Source organism: Tiliqua scincoides, chromosome 3, assembly GCF_035046505.1.
Source record: "Tiliqua scincoides isolate rTilSci1 chromosome 3, rTilSci1.hap2, whole genome shotgun sequence".
Lineage (NCBI taxonomy): Eukaryota > Metazoa > Chordata > Lepidosauria > Squamata > Scincidae > Tiliqua > Tiliqua scincoides.
The window spans coordinates 177,743,654-177,759,890 of record NC_089823.1 but is presented as its reverse complement, the minus strand read 5'-3'; the positions used below and the strand labels follow the sequence as shown (position 1 = coordinate 177,759,890).

Below are 16,237 nucleotides of genomic sequence, written 5' to 3'. Positions count from 1 at the left end.
TCAATTGCATAGCTGGGGATATTATTTTTAAAATCAAACTTATTTTACAAAGGGTGCAATCTGTTGACAGTTATATGTCTAAAGAAGCAATCCTATAAACACCCACCCTGAGAAAACCTAGTGAACTCAATGGGACTTTTATAAATAACTAAGCATAGGATTGGGCAGAATGTTCTACTAAATCAGGGGTGTCCAAACATTTTGGCAGGAGGGCCACATCATCTCTCTGACACTGCCAGGAAAAAAAAGAATTAACTTACATTTCAAATTTGAATAAATTTACATAAATGAATTTATTAGAGATGGAACTAATATGAATGAATGAAGGTCTTGCAGTAGCTCAAGGCTTATAAAAGGTCTTGCACAAAGCAAGACCAGCCTTTCATTCACTGCCACTGCTGCATCACAGACATGAAACAGCAAGTAGTGGAGGGAGCCCTCATCTCACAGCTCAGGAGAGAGGCTGAACAGTCATCCTCATGCTGAGAGCAGTTGCATCGGGCCAGCATGGGCTCCAGCAAGTCGCTGGAGCGCCAGAGGCTCATTGGAGAGTGGGGGCTCCCCAAGGGCTGGGTTGGACACTTATGAATAAGCAAAAAAGCATTACATTTTATATAACTACAAGTAAAACACTTGCAGCAATTCTGCAGTTTAAATCGCAGATTCAATGGTATATGCAACAAGATCTTATCTGTGTTTACACATAACCAAGTCCCACTAAGTTCAATGGGATCTACTCTCATGAAAGCATGAAGTCTATGCACAGAACTGCAGCAACAGAATCTTATTTAAATTAACAAAAACCAAAAATTTTAACTATTTGTAGAACATACTCTGACCCCTGCTAATTGGGTAAGAGGCACTTTTTCAAGTGGGTGCTCCTTTTTTTAGCAGGGGGAGAGTAACTGGCCCACCTCACCCCAGCACTGTCTGTTCTAGTGGCTGTCTGCTGGTATTCCTTTGCATATTTTTAGATTGTGAGCCCTTTTGGGACAGGGAGCCATTTGGTTATTTGATTTTTCTCTGTAAACCGCTTTGTGAACTTTTAGTTGAAAAGCGGTATATAAATACTGTTAATAATAATAATAATAATGACCCTACTACGTTACCAACTGGATAGAGAGTGAGTTTGTTTTTAAAGTTCTCACCACGCTGGCTGTTCTTCTGGCTTTTTAGGGTCAGATGAATATTCCAACAAAAACAGGTTCAACCCTCTGATGACCTTTTATTGTTCATGAGTTTGTTTGTTATTTGTATTGCCAATCTTGCTTTATTTATTTATCAGCTTAGCAGCCCTCAATTTGGTTATCCTTCCTAAAATATCCAATATAGATTCACAGGATTTAGATTTGGGAAAGACTTGCTGAGTTCATTCTTTTTCAATAAATCTGTTACTTAGAATGCATATTCCACAGAACCAAGTGAATAAAGGTCTATTGCAGTAGCTAATGCAGTGGTCACCAAACTTGCGACCACTGCATTCTGAAAAAGCCAACCCCGTTTGAGTGGCACTTACCATTTCATTGTGCTGCTCACAATCTGCCCTCCCAATCTGTACAGAGTGGCACTTTGGGCTGCAGTGTCTGTAGCTCACTCCCTAGCAGGCTTTGCACCTGGACTTCTTGGCAAACACTACTGCGCAGAGGGTCATGCTGTATAGATTGTGAACCAGGAAGTGGATCGCAATCACTATTTTTAGTTGTTCTGAGGTGTGGGGAAGATGACACCATTATGTGATTGTAAGCTTCCTACAAGGCTGCCCCTAGTCCTATGGCATCTTTGTGTGCATTAGAAAAAAAAGTGCCTTTGTGCACAGTAAAAAAGGCAGCCCTTTCTCCTGCCAGAAGTGACATTCTGCTGGCATCCTTCTCCTTCCCTCAGCTCAGATGTCTGAATGATGCCCTTAAGCAGTGCACAGCCAACAAGGTGGCCCTGGCTTCCTAGGTCATCTGGCTAGTCACCATTAGACAAAACACTGGGAGATACTTTGCTGCTCTAAACTGGCAAATTAATTCTTATGAACAAAACGGCTAGTATTATAATGCCGTTGTACAAATCGATGGTAAGGCCACACCTGGAGTATTGTGTCTAGTTCTGGTCGCCGCATCTCAAAAAAGACATAGTGGAAATGGAAAAGGTGCAAAAGAGAGCGACTAAGATTATTACGGGGCTGGGGCACCTTCCTTATGAGGAAAGGCTACGGCGTTTGGGCCTCTTCAGCCTAGAAAAGAGACGCCTGAGGGGGGACATGATTGAGACATACAAAATTATGCAGGGGTTGGACAGAGTGGATAGGGAGATGCTCTTTACACTCTCACATAATACCAGAACCAGGGGACATCCACTAAAATTGAGTGTTGGGCGGGTTAGGACAGACAAAAGAAAATATTTCTTTACTCAGCGTGTGGTCGGTCTGTGGAACTCCTTGCCACAGGATGTGGTGATGGCGTCTGGCCTAGACTCCTTTAAAAGGGGATTGGACAAGTTTCTGGAGGAAAAATCCATTATGGGGTATAAGCCATGGTGTGTATGCGCAACCTCCTGATTTTAGAAATGGGTTATGTCAGAATGCCAGATGCAAGGGAGGGCACCAGGATGAGGTCTCTTGTTATCTGGTGTGCTCCCTGGGGCATTTGGTGGGCCGCTGTGAGATACAGGAAGCTGGACTAGATGGGCCTATGGCCTGATCCAGTGGGGCTGTTCTTATGTTCTTATGTTAACACGAACAGGATATAGCCAAGATAATCTTTCCAGTGTCATTACAATGAATAAAAATGGCAAGTTTTTGAAAAGGGATATACTGAGACATAACACAATAACTACTATAGTATCACTTACCATTGTTTTCCTGAGATCTTCAATGTTTGCTGGATTCACATTAAGACTATGGAAGCAATGAAAAATACATAATATACATATATTAGTGAAATATACAATCTCAAAACAAGTTATGTTACTTTACTTTTTCTTATACAGGATGTCTAAAAAAATGTACACACTTCACTGTAGAAAACTTGCAACACTCGAATATCTAAGGAAAGCAACTGAAGAGATGTGTGGAATCATCCCATCCACTTCAGTGAATGCCTGCAGATTGCTTAATCAACGATGTCCAGTGGTGTACAGATGCGAAAGGAGAACATTTCAACCCTAATACCTAATTCTTGAGTCTCCAAACTCCAATTTATGGGCTGGTTACAGTGCCCCAGCATAACAATCCTGGGCATGGCATGGCAGTGAAAAAGCCTTACCACTCCATGCCGCAGCTATTTTCATGCCTGATCCTATCTTTCATATCATTCCTATTTCAGGCCTGATCTTTGCAGGAACTTGTGCTGGGCTGCTGCTTGTCCTGGGAAATTGAGGCGCAGAGCCTTATGGAGCGATATGCAACAGACGCAGCCACCCAGCGTGAGTTTCTGCAAAGATCAGGTGCAAAGATAAGAGGCTGTGGCACAGAAAGGTAAGGCTTTGCCACCATTGCACCCAAGATTGTTATGCTGCTACACTGTGGGTCGCAGTTTGGAGGCCTCTGGTCTAATTAATTAATTGCGCCAAGAAACCGCTTAAAATTAATTAATTGTACAAGAAACCGTGTACACCAGTGGTGCTCAAACTGATGCGTCACAAACCACCAGCTTGTGTAACAATACCCTGTTCCCTTTAAGGGGCAGGGGGGAAAGCAGTGAAGCCATCCCCAGGATTGTGCCCCTGAGAAGAAAAGGGGGGCTATTTTTAAACATATGTGCTCTCAGGGTCTGGGGGGTGTGGGGAGCCCCGCAGAGCACTTGCAGGGTTCCCCGCAGCTTCTAAATAATGAAAGTTGCAAATGCAACAAAACTGGAAGTGAAATTTCCAGTCTCATCCTGAGAAGTTTCAGAACTATGGTGTGCACCATACGTAGTATATGTGTGATTACAGCATAATAAATTTGACATATTAAAGTGTATGCACATTGTCTTGAGAAGCCTGATAGATGTAACAGAGATACCCTCCCAGTCCAAAAAACAAAAATGCTAAAAAACATTTAGCCCAAGAATGGACAGCAATTTTTATATTGTACCTACATCTCCATCCATCCCACCCTTCTCAATATGGAATCAGGGAGGCTTAGTTTTTGTTTTTTTTAATACACTTATAAAACTGAAATGGTGGAACAATAGTTGACACGACAAGAAAACAAGCAACCAGAGAGAGGACTGCCAAAACTTATTGAGGGAGCACAATTATAAGAAATTTCTGAAGGTCTAACAATAATGTCCAGCCTTGAGCTGACAATGCAGAACGTATAAAGAAGGGGCCAACTAAACTTCAAGTTGCAAGAAGTTGAACAAGCATGGAGACTACAACAGAGAAAGCCCTCTCATGGGCCACTGCTTGCTAAACTTTGACAGTGGCTGATCTGCAAGAGAACTAAAAGATCACACATAGGATATGCAAATTCACAGTCCTTCAGTTGTATGTATATCCTCCTGGCAACTGTTGATACCTTTGGATTGTGTATGTCTATGGAAAAGTGTATTAAAAATAGACTTAATATAAACCAATTTGCAGACCATATGCAAGCAGTTTTACCCCACTTCACCCAAAATAACCATATGTAGTGTTCCAGGTTTTCTACAAAATGAAAAACGAAATAAAAAAGAAATATTTGGTTGTGATGGAAGCTCATATTCTTTCATCAAAGTTGATATTTTTTTCTGAAAGTCATTGGTACCCAATCAAGTATCTAATGTTCATGAATTCTGGAAGGGTACTCATGTTAGAACAAAACCAAAAAGAATAGGTTTGCAAGTTAAACTCAGGTGCAAACAATGTGTTATGTTGAACACGACACTGTTTGTTTTTTCTCCTCTTAAGTACAAGCAGAGACACAATAATTTTTTACCCCAACCCAGATTGCTCTCCACAACCATAGCTGTTATTTGTCCCAGAGTAAAAAATCCACAATTGGTGCCAACTGCAGCTTTTCTCCTGGGGCAAACCATGGAAAGGGGGCAATCCAGATTGCGGCTGATATGGAGCAAAGAGCCTTCATTAGTGCCTTCTTCCCCCACACCATGGTCCCATTCCAGAGCAGCTGACTCCCCCTTACAGCTGCTATGAGGTGGGGGTGGGGGGTGACAACAATTACACTTTTGACAGAATGTGAAAATTTTAGCATAAGCTTTTGTGGGCCAGTGTTATCTGTGGCTAGAATATACAGTATGTACTTACCTAGAAAGAGGGAAAGGGGATATATATATTTTTTTTCACACCATGCTGGAGGTGTGAAACTCTTCCTTTGTCTTACAAAAGTTGTTTTCCCCAAAGTCAGGAGTCCAGGGAAGTGGCTAGGGTTATATACCATTAAATCAGTGGTTTCCAAACTCACCCAGTCCACAACACCCTAATCGAGCTCCAGACCTGGCAGTAAGTGCCATTAATGCTCATGTCAGTGACATGTCCAAGTTGCACTGGAAACCAATGCCTGAAAACAGCAAAAAAATGGTCCAGGCAAGGCAAGTGGGCCCTTTTGCAGCTCTGCAGAGAGCCCAGTCCACTGCTCCAACTGCTATGCGGCACTCCAGCAGGTCACGTTGCCCTTGCTCTGCTGAGTGGCCCAGTCAGCGTAGGTCCCATGATGCATTGTAACACCCAGTTTAGGACCTCTGCATTAAATATACTGTTCCTGCTGGTCTTAGGGCTGAAGACCATTTGAATTTCAGAGGCATGAACATTCCCTTAGCATTTAAGAAGTAAACAGATTTCCATTCAGTTTTGGTGTGTTGAACTCAATGGATCAAGGAAGGGGGTTGATTACATTGCCTTTGAATCAACAGTGTAACCTTCTTGAACTAGGGATCTGTGACCACTTGCCACCAGCCCTTTTAATAGCCATGCTACTGGTCTGGCCCTTTGCTCCCTCACCTAGCACCAAGTACACATTTGGAGCATCTTCTGCACGCCTTGAATTGGAGGGAATAAACAGAAATAAAATATTGACCATGTAACAGCACACTTGGACCTAATGCAATGGTCAGGCACCCTCCCCCAGACACAAAGCAGAGACTGGGGATGATTGTAATTTATTGAATTAATAGTAGTTATCTGAAATAGGGAAAAATTAAACTAGTAAAAACCCAAAGCATGCTGGCCACTAACAGCCTGGGGAAAAATGGATTTAGCAGTTCACCTTCCCCCAGACCCCATGGATGTGAAATCCTGGCTCCAGATGTCACCCAAACAGAGACTGGGTTAGCCTATCCCAGCCAACCTCAAGGAGTCGAGGCAGCTGGCCAGCACTGACCTGTAGATTAAACTTTGAACTGGTCCTTGCTTAACCAGTTAGGGGGCTAGCCAGCCAGCCTCACCAACCCAGACAAATGTTGTCAGAGTGGCCCTGGCTCAACCCAACCTTGCTTACCTCAGCATGCATCCACCCCATTTCTGGCTACCCAGCCAGCACGCCACCTGCCCCACTCAGGGAAACCTTTAATGATATCTGTAACACCACATGATCTGAAGCCAGGGAGACCTTGCCAACCCCAGAAACAGCTGTGTCACACCCCCAATCGATCGGGTAACCAATGGGCTGCCTCGATTTTCCTTCCTCTGCCCTGAGCCCATCCAGGGAAGCTGGGCAAATGGGACTCAATTACATTAGAACAAAGTTTTAAGAATTAGAATTAAATTCTAATTAGAATTGGAATCTAAGTTCATTAGAAATACATTAGAACAAAGTTCTAAACAGTAAAAGTTGTTATATCCGACACTTAGTAATCCAGAAAGCTCCACTTACTAGCACCAGCTTCAACTTCTGGTTTCCAGCCTTATGAGAACTGCAGGAATAGCTCAGGAGTATTCTGAGTGGCTCTGCAGTGAAACTGAAAGCATTTTGAGTGGAACTGAGTGCGCCAACAGTGTCCCCAATGAAACGGACAGCTACAACAGCAGAGATCTTCTAATGTCCAGAAAATTACAATATCTGGCAACCTTCTGGTCCTAGAGATGTTGGATATCACAACTTTCACTGTACCTCCTAGAGTGCTTTTTCACACAGCACTATTTTCTAGCCACAATGTTAAGAGAGATATTTCTCTACTAGCTGAGCTCCCTTTTCTGAGTGTTGATTTTTCCACTATCGTTCATATTTTGTTATTTATCATTTAGATAATTTACAATGTCCTCATCTGTGACTTTGCAAAAGGTTTGGAAGTTACAACTAGTACAGAAGTTTGAAGCCTGCCATGTAACTGGATGGGTCCCGAGAATAAATGATTCTTCAGCACTGGCTCCACCTGAACTGATCAGATTTACAGCCCCAAAATTAAAAAATGCTATTTTTATTCTTTAAAGCCCTACATGGCACAGCTAACACATATCTGACCGAATGCTACCTTCTTCCTCACATGATTTCTGAGGTAGGCTGGGAATTCCCTTCCTTGTACGTTATGTCACTGAGGGCCCGAAAACAGGTCTTCTCTGTGACTTTGTTAATACTGAGGAAACCCTTACCCTGAGAGTTGACACTTCCCTCTATTCTTTTAGCCAACCAGTGGATGTTTCACCAGGTTTTTACATCTGTCCTGAGCAGAGACTGAAGCTTTATGTAACTATTAACTTTGTATTTGTAATACAATATTGGGATTTTTTTTAATGATTGCAACTTTTCAGATTGTAGCACAACACTGAGTCTCACTATAGTATTAGTGCTTTTTGAACCATCTTAATAATGTGTATATGGAACTCCACAGTTCCATATACATACACACATGTATAAGTTGAAAAATTTAGGTCTTAAAATTGATTCTAAAAACCTGTGTTGACTTTCCACTAAAAGCAAACATGGCTTTTAAAAATGTCACAAACACCTTGTATTGACAACAACAGGTCTGCCAAGTTAAGGTATGCCATCCTATAGCAGCCCAGCCTGAACACTATATCTCAATAGTGATATGCAGAAGCACACCTCATTCAAAGATGAGGCAAATATTATAGCTGAGACTGGCAGACAACAAAAAACAGAAAGATAAATAAAACAGATGGAGATTACTTAAGAATTTAATTCATTTGACCTCAAACCATGATTTTTAAAAATGTTTGAAGTAGCAACAGAACATTTCATAACATAAGCTGCCAATATCACAATAATACATGATATAGCACACTGAAATACATTTCAATCTGCAAACAAATTTTTTTTCTATTTTTTTATTAGGAAAAACTTTTGATGTCTTCAGGGTTTATATTAGTTTTGTCTCCATCAAGCTCCCCATTAAGAGTTGGCAGATTTTTAATTCAATTATAGTGTTTCCTTCAAGCAAGGCAACTGAGCCTAAACAAAAGCTAAATAATACAATAACTACTTTCCAATAAGATACGGATGTTCCAAAGATACTTTTAAAATGTTAAACTATGGTTCAGAGAAAAGAAAAAGAAAACAGAAGAATAAGTTCCTCATTAGTTCATTTCAAATTGGCTGACTTGTCAAACACTATGCTAACATAAGAGCTATTTATACCATTGGAGGTTGCAAATTTTTAAAAAAGGTAATTTGTAAGCAGTTAATTTCTCACCTATCAATAAATGTGTAATTTAACTTCAGAGCCTTGATTAAGAGCCCAACCCTGAGCTCTTTAGCACCAGCAGTATGAGCGTATCACCAGCACCTGGTGTCATAAATGTGCCATAAAGCACATTTATGGTACCTTCTGTGTAGGGGCCGCTGGCGCCAGCCTAGCACCACTCAGTGCTGGGCCCAGCACCACACAGATGCCATCCACAGCAAGGGAAGAGCTCATGGCAGCAGTAAGGTTTGTTGGGGCAGGGGGGAAGGCAGTGGAGAGGAACAAGAGCGGGTGGGAGGAGACTGGCAAAATAGTTGGTGCAGACTTAAGGAGGTCTGTGCCATTCGCCCGAGAAGAGTCTGGCCGCTGCCGCAGTTCCCATAGGATGCAGCAGTAGCCATTTTGGTACTGCTGCTCCTCTGGGTGCCAGGCAGCCTAGGATTGGGCTGTAAAGCAAGGGTGTCAAACACAAGACATGCAAGCCAGATGTGGCCCCAGAAGCTCTTTATCCAGTCCCCATGATAATTAAGCTCTCCCAGCATCACCCTTTCAGCAACACCACTTCGGCTGAGGTTCTGGGAAAGTGGAAGGAAGCCTCCAAAGGTAGGAATGCTACTGGGAAAGGGCAGAGAAAGGGGGTGAGGTAAGGAGATGCTGCCATAGTGCTTGGAGAGCCCAATGTGGGCTGTCCTTTCAGCAGTGCTGTTTCTGTTGTGACATCACTTCACAGAGCACTATTCAGCTGCTGAGCTGCAAAGTGACATAGCAGAAGTGGCACTGCTGTAAAGGTGGCCCATGTGATAATTGGGTTCTCCCATATCATGAAAATATGATCAAGATTTGCATATTTTTTCTTTTATCCTTTGTAGCTAATGGGTAATGTGAGAACCAAGTGCTTATTTCTGGCCATCATCTGCTTAATGAAATCAATTCTTGCTTAATAATGTCACTTCTGGCCTTCAGCAAGTGCCATGACTGTTTAAGCTACTATGTGAATGAAGTCTGACACCCCTGAACTAAGGGCTAACTTCCCGAATATATATGTGACACAGCTTATTGAGGTAACTGTTCTGTTCCACTGCTTGGATAATACAACTTACTCCAGGTATACTACAGGGTTAAACTGTCACACTTTAATTAGCACACCCCTAGATGGGCACCTGTTCTTCTTCTGTGGAAGGTAACAAATAGGAGATGGGGAGCAACGTAAGCATGTTGGACATACTGTAGGTTAGTATTCTGAACAGTCACCTTTCTGGTGGAAGTTGCTACTTATTTTTCTCTGTACCTTACAATTTACACTGAAATACACAGTTTCATAAACAAATAAAAATGCAAAATATTTGTCACAGTTGAAACCAAAGCAACAGACATGGATTTTCTTCTCTCTAATGTGAATTATTCTGAATAAATATTGCACATTTGCAACACATCTTAATGTATGACCTTTGGGCACATAATTCAGTCATAACTAGTGGTGGGTTTTTCAGTGATAACAAAATAAAAACATATAACTGCTTTCAGCACTTCTCATTTTTGTAAAAAAAAAAAAACAACCCTGAAATCTGTAAAATCTGTGAAAAAATGAAACCTCTAACATCTCTACATATTCTCTAACATCTCTACATGCATGTGACTGCATCTGCTGACACTATACCACCTATATCGCCTCCCTTGTACATTTTAAAAGTGATTGTAATTTATAAAAATGCACCCTTGGAATAAAAACACATAACACTGTTTTCTGCACTTCTAACTTAGGAAAACACCGAAATCTGTGAAAAAATAAAACACATTGTCACCAACCTCTAGTCATAACCCAATCCTAAATTTGTTTACTTGGATGGATTATTTAATGATAATCATTTTTAGGGTGGCTGTGGACAGAGGAAGTTCTTTCACAGGTCTAAAGGGCATTGGATTCTTACCCAGGGTAGAATGAAGTATCCCTCTTTAAGACTAAGAAAAGGCTATATGTTATGGAAAATAATGAATGGGTTTTCTTGTGCTCCTATGGACTGCCCAAAATTAGCTTTTGTCCACCAGCATCCTACAGTAGAGAACAAAGGCTACCTAAATACCAGATTCTGATCATGCCACCAACATTTATTTATCTACTCAAAACTTTTGATCACTCTTATTAGGTTCAACCAACTGCTTAACTATTATCAGACTATTATCAGAATTATATATTCACCTATCAAAGATTATTTACCTCATTAAAATGCTATTTTCCTAATATGCCATTTTCATTTTCTCCTTTTCTGCCTAGTAATTTTCATTAAAGCCATAATGTATTGCCAATTTTAAAATTAAATTTCAATTTTAAAGGAAACTGATGAGTGTTGCTATTATCATGACTGTTCTATCACAGCAATGCAATCTAAAAAAGCATTTATATATAATAAAAAATACTAATTAGACACCTCACTGAGTCACCTATCTATTCACATTCTCAAATGTGGCATTTGATCATGCTAGTAACAACCTGTCGCCTTTAACTACTGGACTATTTGTTACCCTGTGTCCAGTGCCTAAGAGCTTGTTAATTACCCAAACTCTCTTTCTGTAGGTCTTGTTAATTACCCGTCTCCTGTCTCAGAGGACCTTGTTAATAACTTGCACAATCCCTCTAAAGAGGGCCTAACAACACATTAAAATTAAAGATGCTTTTCTTTTAGCACCTGTCAAGTGCTGTAAATTGAGAAATTTTCACATCAGTGTATTAGCCTACTGTAGTGTAGCTTAAAAAAACAAACAGATTTTATAGGAATGTTGCACATAAAACTAGTTGTTTTATAGATGATTTTTATATTTATGTTGACATGTGTCTTTAGGAATGTTCACTGTACAGGACTTTTGTGACAATAGCTAAAGATTAAGCCCTCAAGAGCTCCTACAATGAATGGGTGCAATTAGACTAATGAAAGCAACCAAACAGTTTGTAAAAGAACACATGCAGCAGAGTAGATGAAGATTTTTTAAGTCTCCATTACCAATAAGGGAGAGACTAAGTGCCTAATTCATGATTGGTATTGACAGGAAGTGTGTTGGCACTAGTGATGAGAAATTGCCTGGTGACTAGACAATGACTTAGAGCCCCCAGGTTACAACACTCTGACCCGCACTACGATCTTGCCCTTCAAAATCTAAGTGGGGAAAAAAAATCAACCAAACAATGACACACTATACAGATGGAACTTGTTGATTTCTAAGTTGAGGCAGAAGCTACTTGCAAGACCTTCTGCAAAGAACTCAGCTCTTGGAATCCTTTTTGAGGCCAATAAAGACCCAGCAAATTGAGATAAAGACTGAACATTTGAAAACCTGCTCATACACCTGCACCAGTTTGATCAGGAAACTGTTTTTTGATAAAAATTTATATAAGGGCTATGCAATACTTCTTATGGTTACCCTGGGTGAAAAAGTCACTTGGGTTGCAATGAAATACATACTCATGTGGAAGTAGGTTCTGTTGAACTCAGTGGGGCTTATTTCCGAGCAGAAAAGCAGAGGAGAGTGTAGTTAACTAATGTTCAGGAGCCATCTATTGTTTTGACATGTTCTCAGACAAACTACCAGCAGTAAAACCAAATTCTGGCCTGTTCCCAGTAAAACCAGCTCAAATTAAAAGAGAAAGAAGGTAAGAAGAGTCATGGAAACTCATTAAACCCTACCCCATTTTGTTGTGAATATATGGCATTTGGGGAAATGTTGGTCTTTGGGTAGTGATTTGATGGTATTTTGGGGTTGTTTTTGCTTAACAAATATTGGTGAAGTTGCTGCACACAATTTTGAGCACCTTCAAGTGGAAAACTACTGCTTCAAGTAGCAGTAATTATTTTTTTACCCTGAGAACCAGTTTTCCCTTCCTTGGGATGATGGAAGTCTGCCTTTCTTAAAGTTCCCACCCTAAAGCAGACCAGAATCAAGGTCACTGAGGAAGAAGTGGTGTTTTGTTGTTTAGATTTAAATTCCACATTCTATTTATATCACCCAAGATTCTCAAAGTGCCAGGCAATTTAAAATAACAAAAATCCCACATTATAAAAATTATACAAGCCCTCACTGCTTCAGAAAAAAACCAAATATTCCATATTCAATAAAACAAACTATATCAAGCTGAGCAACCCAGATGCCTTCCTATATAATTGGGAGGCAGTGTTATCAGTCTTTTTTTCCACATCAGGATCTGTTGGTTTCCCTGATCAGGAAGTTCCATAGGGTGGACACCACTGAAAAGGGCTCTGAATCTTGAAACCACTATCCAAACCATGCTTCTCCTAATAGCCTTAAATCACAAGGTGGACACAACATAAGAGAGATGATCCTTTGTTGTTCACACCAATCAGTTAACGGTGAATGCCATAAGTGCTAGCTGTTTTTTATTGAGCGAATGAGGGACTTGTGCTGCCTACACAATAACTGAGATAGCTCCCATACAAGTATACCAGTATCCAAATAGGGCTAAAATACTATTGAAATTCTTTTGATCATTAAAATTTATAGCCTGACAGAATACAATACAAAAAAACTTTCAACATCATGGGTTTGGGACGACTGATTCAAAGATAGCTAAATACAGTAAAACTTACCTAGAAGATGGCAGTACACTTGTTGGCTTAAAGCTTGTTGTAAAGGGATTAGTTGAATCAAAATCGAAACTGTCCTGATGATTTTCGCCAAAAGCACTAGGCGATTTCAAGTCAGTTGAGCCGTCTGATCCATTGCTAAGTCTATCTGACCGTTTACTATCTTTTTTCCCAGTGACTCTTTCAAAAAGACTAACCTTTTCCTTTTTCTCTTTCTTGATCTCCTTTTTTATTTCAGGTTTGGAAAACAGACCTATATTTTGGTCCCATGACACAGAGCTTTCTTCAAATGGATTCTTCTGCCTTGGCAACGTTGCAAACTTCTGAGGCAAAGAAGCACTCACATTCATAAAAGGGTCACTTTGTGCTCCAAAAGCCGAGTCACTTTCACCAGCTGTGCTGCCAAGCTGATTCACTTTAGTTGTATCTGCACTTAATGTCCGTCTGTGTGGAGATTTCAGATTTCCTGAAAACAATCTTATCATTAGTATATAAACAGAAATATGCCATCAAACTTGCAAGACAAAAAAACTCACCCCCAAACACCTTGCATTACTATTTTTTGTAAGTTCAGCAATCAATCCTTAAAATGGATAATCTCTTGGGTAGGGCAACTGGGGTTGTCACCCTGGGCCCCGCACTTTTATGATCAACATACAGCCACAATAGTGGGGTCCCATACTGGCTAAGTTGCCCTGCGCTTGCACCCTTCTAGGGATGGCTCTGAGTTTAATAACTGTTTTAAAACTATGGAACATCATCCAGGCAAAAGTAGGAACTTTTAAGTCCAACTGCCTGAGAATTTCTTGACTGAAGACTCTATATGCACTGCAGTGTGCTGTGTCTGGGTCTCCATCATAAAGCCATTTAAGAAAAAAGTGGGTGCAATTACCAAATGGGAAAAAAGTTTTGTTATTAAAAAATTTAGATAATATGCAGTATAAGCTTCTGCATCTCCTGCGAAACTACAGAAAAATAATGTGATAAGAATCTAAGACTTAGTGAGCCACCATATCAAAGTCTCTAGAATGCAAGCAAAATGGTCAATAAACTACCCCTCTGTATTGCACAGGCAACACAACCTAGTATTCATTATATCAGTGAAAATGGACACTTACAACCAGCATCAACAGATTGTCTGGGCACAGTCCAATGAACACTCCAGACGACACACGTTGGAGAAAGGGCCACTTTATTAGCATTTTAATACAGAAAAGGAGGCCGAGACCTGCAGTTGCAGGGGCAGCGAAACCCTGCGTGGTGCGGAGACGGGACCACTGGGCAGCCCCAGAACCAACTCTGTCCCCCAGGCAGGATATGCACCCAACTCCAAGCTGCACCCCGTTCATGGGCGATGCAGCTCATCCAGGTCTGTCCCATAAGGGGAAGGCAGCCGGACCGCAGGCTGTGCCTCCTTGAGCTGCTGAGCCTCTGAAGAGGATCCCCATGGTCCCGGCCAAGGCCGCAGTCCATGTCCTCGTGCTGCTGAGCCACTGAGGACTGCTATTGAATTCTGCCCTGCCTATGCTGTCTGAAGGTGCACACCACAGTCCCAAGCACGCCTCTACTGCACCACCTGCCACAAGGAGAGGTCAGCCTAGCACTTGACCCCCCCGCTTTCAAACAGGGAGAGAAGCGCCTTAAGGCCATCCTGCAGGTCTCTCAGAAAGATGCCCAACCCCTGCTCAGACAAGTGCCCCCTTCTCATCTGTAGAGAGCAGGCATCAAGAAGGCAACGGCTAGATGCACAATGACCCAACCACCAGTCCATGCCCGGACTGTGGCCACCTTCACAATCTCTTTGGCCACCTTCCTCATCCTCTCCACCTTAGCACAGCGGCTGGCACCACGCCACACCCACCGCTGTAGGAAGTCCAACCAGACCACCATGATGCTGGGTAGCCAACCTTGAAGGATGGCAATCTCCTTGCCTGCTCTGGGCCTGAGCAGCAGCCCGGACATCCAAAACAGATCATTTTCACGCCGGTGGATCACCAATATGTCAGGCGACACGTTCTCCTTCAATTACTCCACCACTGCGGACAGCAGCTGACCTCACCGCATCCCCCACTTGGCCAGCCAGCCAACTTGCATGGCGAGGCCGAGCCCGAGCTGCGTTCAAAACTGCCTTGCGGCCGCCCACTTGCAAACCCAAACTCTACCCTTAAAGGCGTAGGGGGCGGCGCACCCGTTAAGCAGGGTGCTATGGGACATATCTCCTCTCTCAAGGAGCAAGGGCAGCATGCCCACCAAGTGAGTTGCTAAATGCCCTGCTGACGCCCAGAGAAAACAGTATTAAATGTGCCGGCGCGTCCCCATCCACTCTGCTCAATAGTATTAAATGCGCCAGAGTGGAGTCCCCATCCACTCTGCTCAATTCCTTGGGTGCTGAAGCCTGGCCAGGCAGCTTTCAAAGTGGCTCCCACATAAATAGAGTGCATGTTGTAAGCAATCTGAGATAGTCAGAGGCTCCCCACGTGCCTCTAAATATCCTCTGAAACTGATGAAGTATTAACGAGGAGGAGGTCAGGTGCCTGGAAGGAGATCGTTGCGGGTGGTTGGACTAGTGTAAGCTGGGCAGATGCGACAGTTAGGGGAGCACCATTGTCCATGCCCCTTCTGGTCAGTCTCATTCATCTGCAGGCGTCAGTATGTTGTGTCAAGACTCAGCCTGCAAACATCATGCCACAATACTTGTTAAGGGGGGACGCAAACCTGGATTTGGCAAGCAGCTCATTGAGGGGGGAATGCGCCCCCTTAAAGATACCGAGATACTAGGCTGCCCAGTGAAGCCTCACAAGCCAAAGGGCAACGTAAGCAAATTTCATGTTAATCCTCGCACCTGATGCTGGGGGTAGCTGGCTTGTGCCCATCAGCAACTATAAAGGCGGCTTTACTAAAACCCGCAGGTATCTTCAATATTTTGCAAGTCCCTAGCGTAATCCCGCCATCCGCTCCTGGGTCTAACTGAAAGGCCTCGTTATCTAGCACCAGTAGTGAAGGCATGAGACAAAAGGGGGGAGGGAGGACCTTCCTTTGGGAAGTGAGCTGACCTGCCAAATCTGCTGAACCTGCATGTACATAAGAACATGAAGA

General features: G+C 42.3%; 1 protein-coding gene across 4 annotated transcripts in view; it reads right to left on the bottom strand.

Moving 5' to 3' along the window:
- Positions 1 to 16,237, bottom strand: part of RAB11FIP2 (RAB11 family interacting protein 2) — a 55,457-nt gene that overhangs the window by 19,983 nt on the left and 19,237 nt on the right. For all 4 annotated transcript variants that reach the window (XM_066622133.1, XM_066622132.1, XM_066622131.1 and 1 more), the window contains exons 3-4: positions 13,145 to 13,607; positions 2,839 to 2,884 (exon numbers count right to left, since the gene is read on the bottom strand). In XM_066622133.1, the coding sequence (XP_066478230.1) occupies positions 2,839 to 2,884; positions 13,145 to 13,607 (509 nt within the window). The remainder of the gene's footprint in view (positions 1 to 2,838; positions 2,885 to 13,144; positions 13,608 to 16,237) is intronic.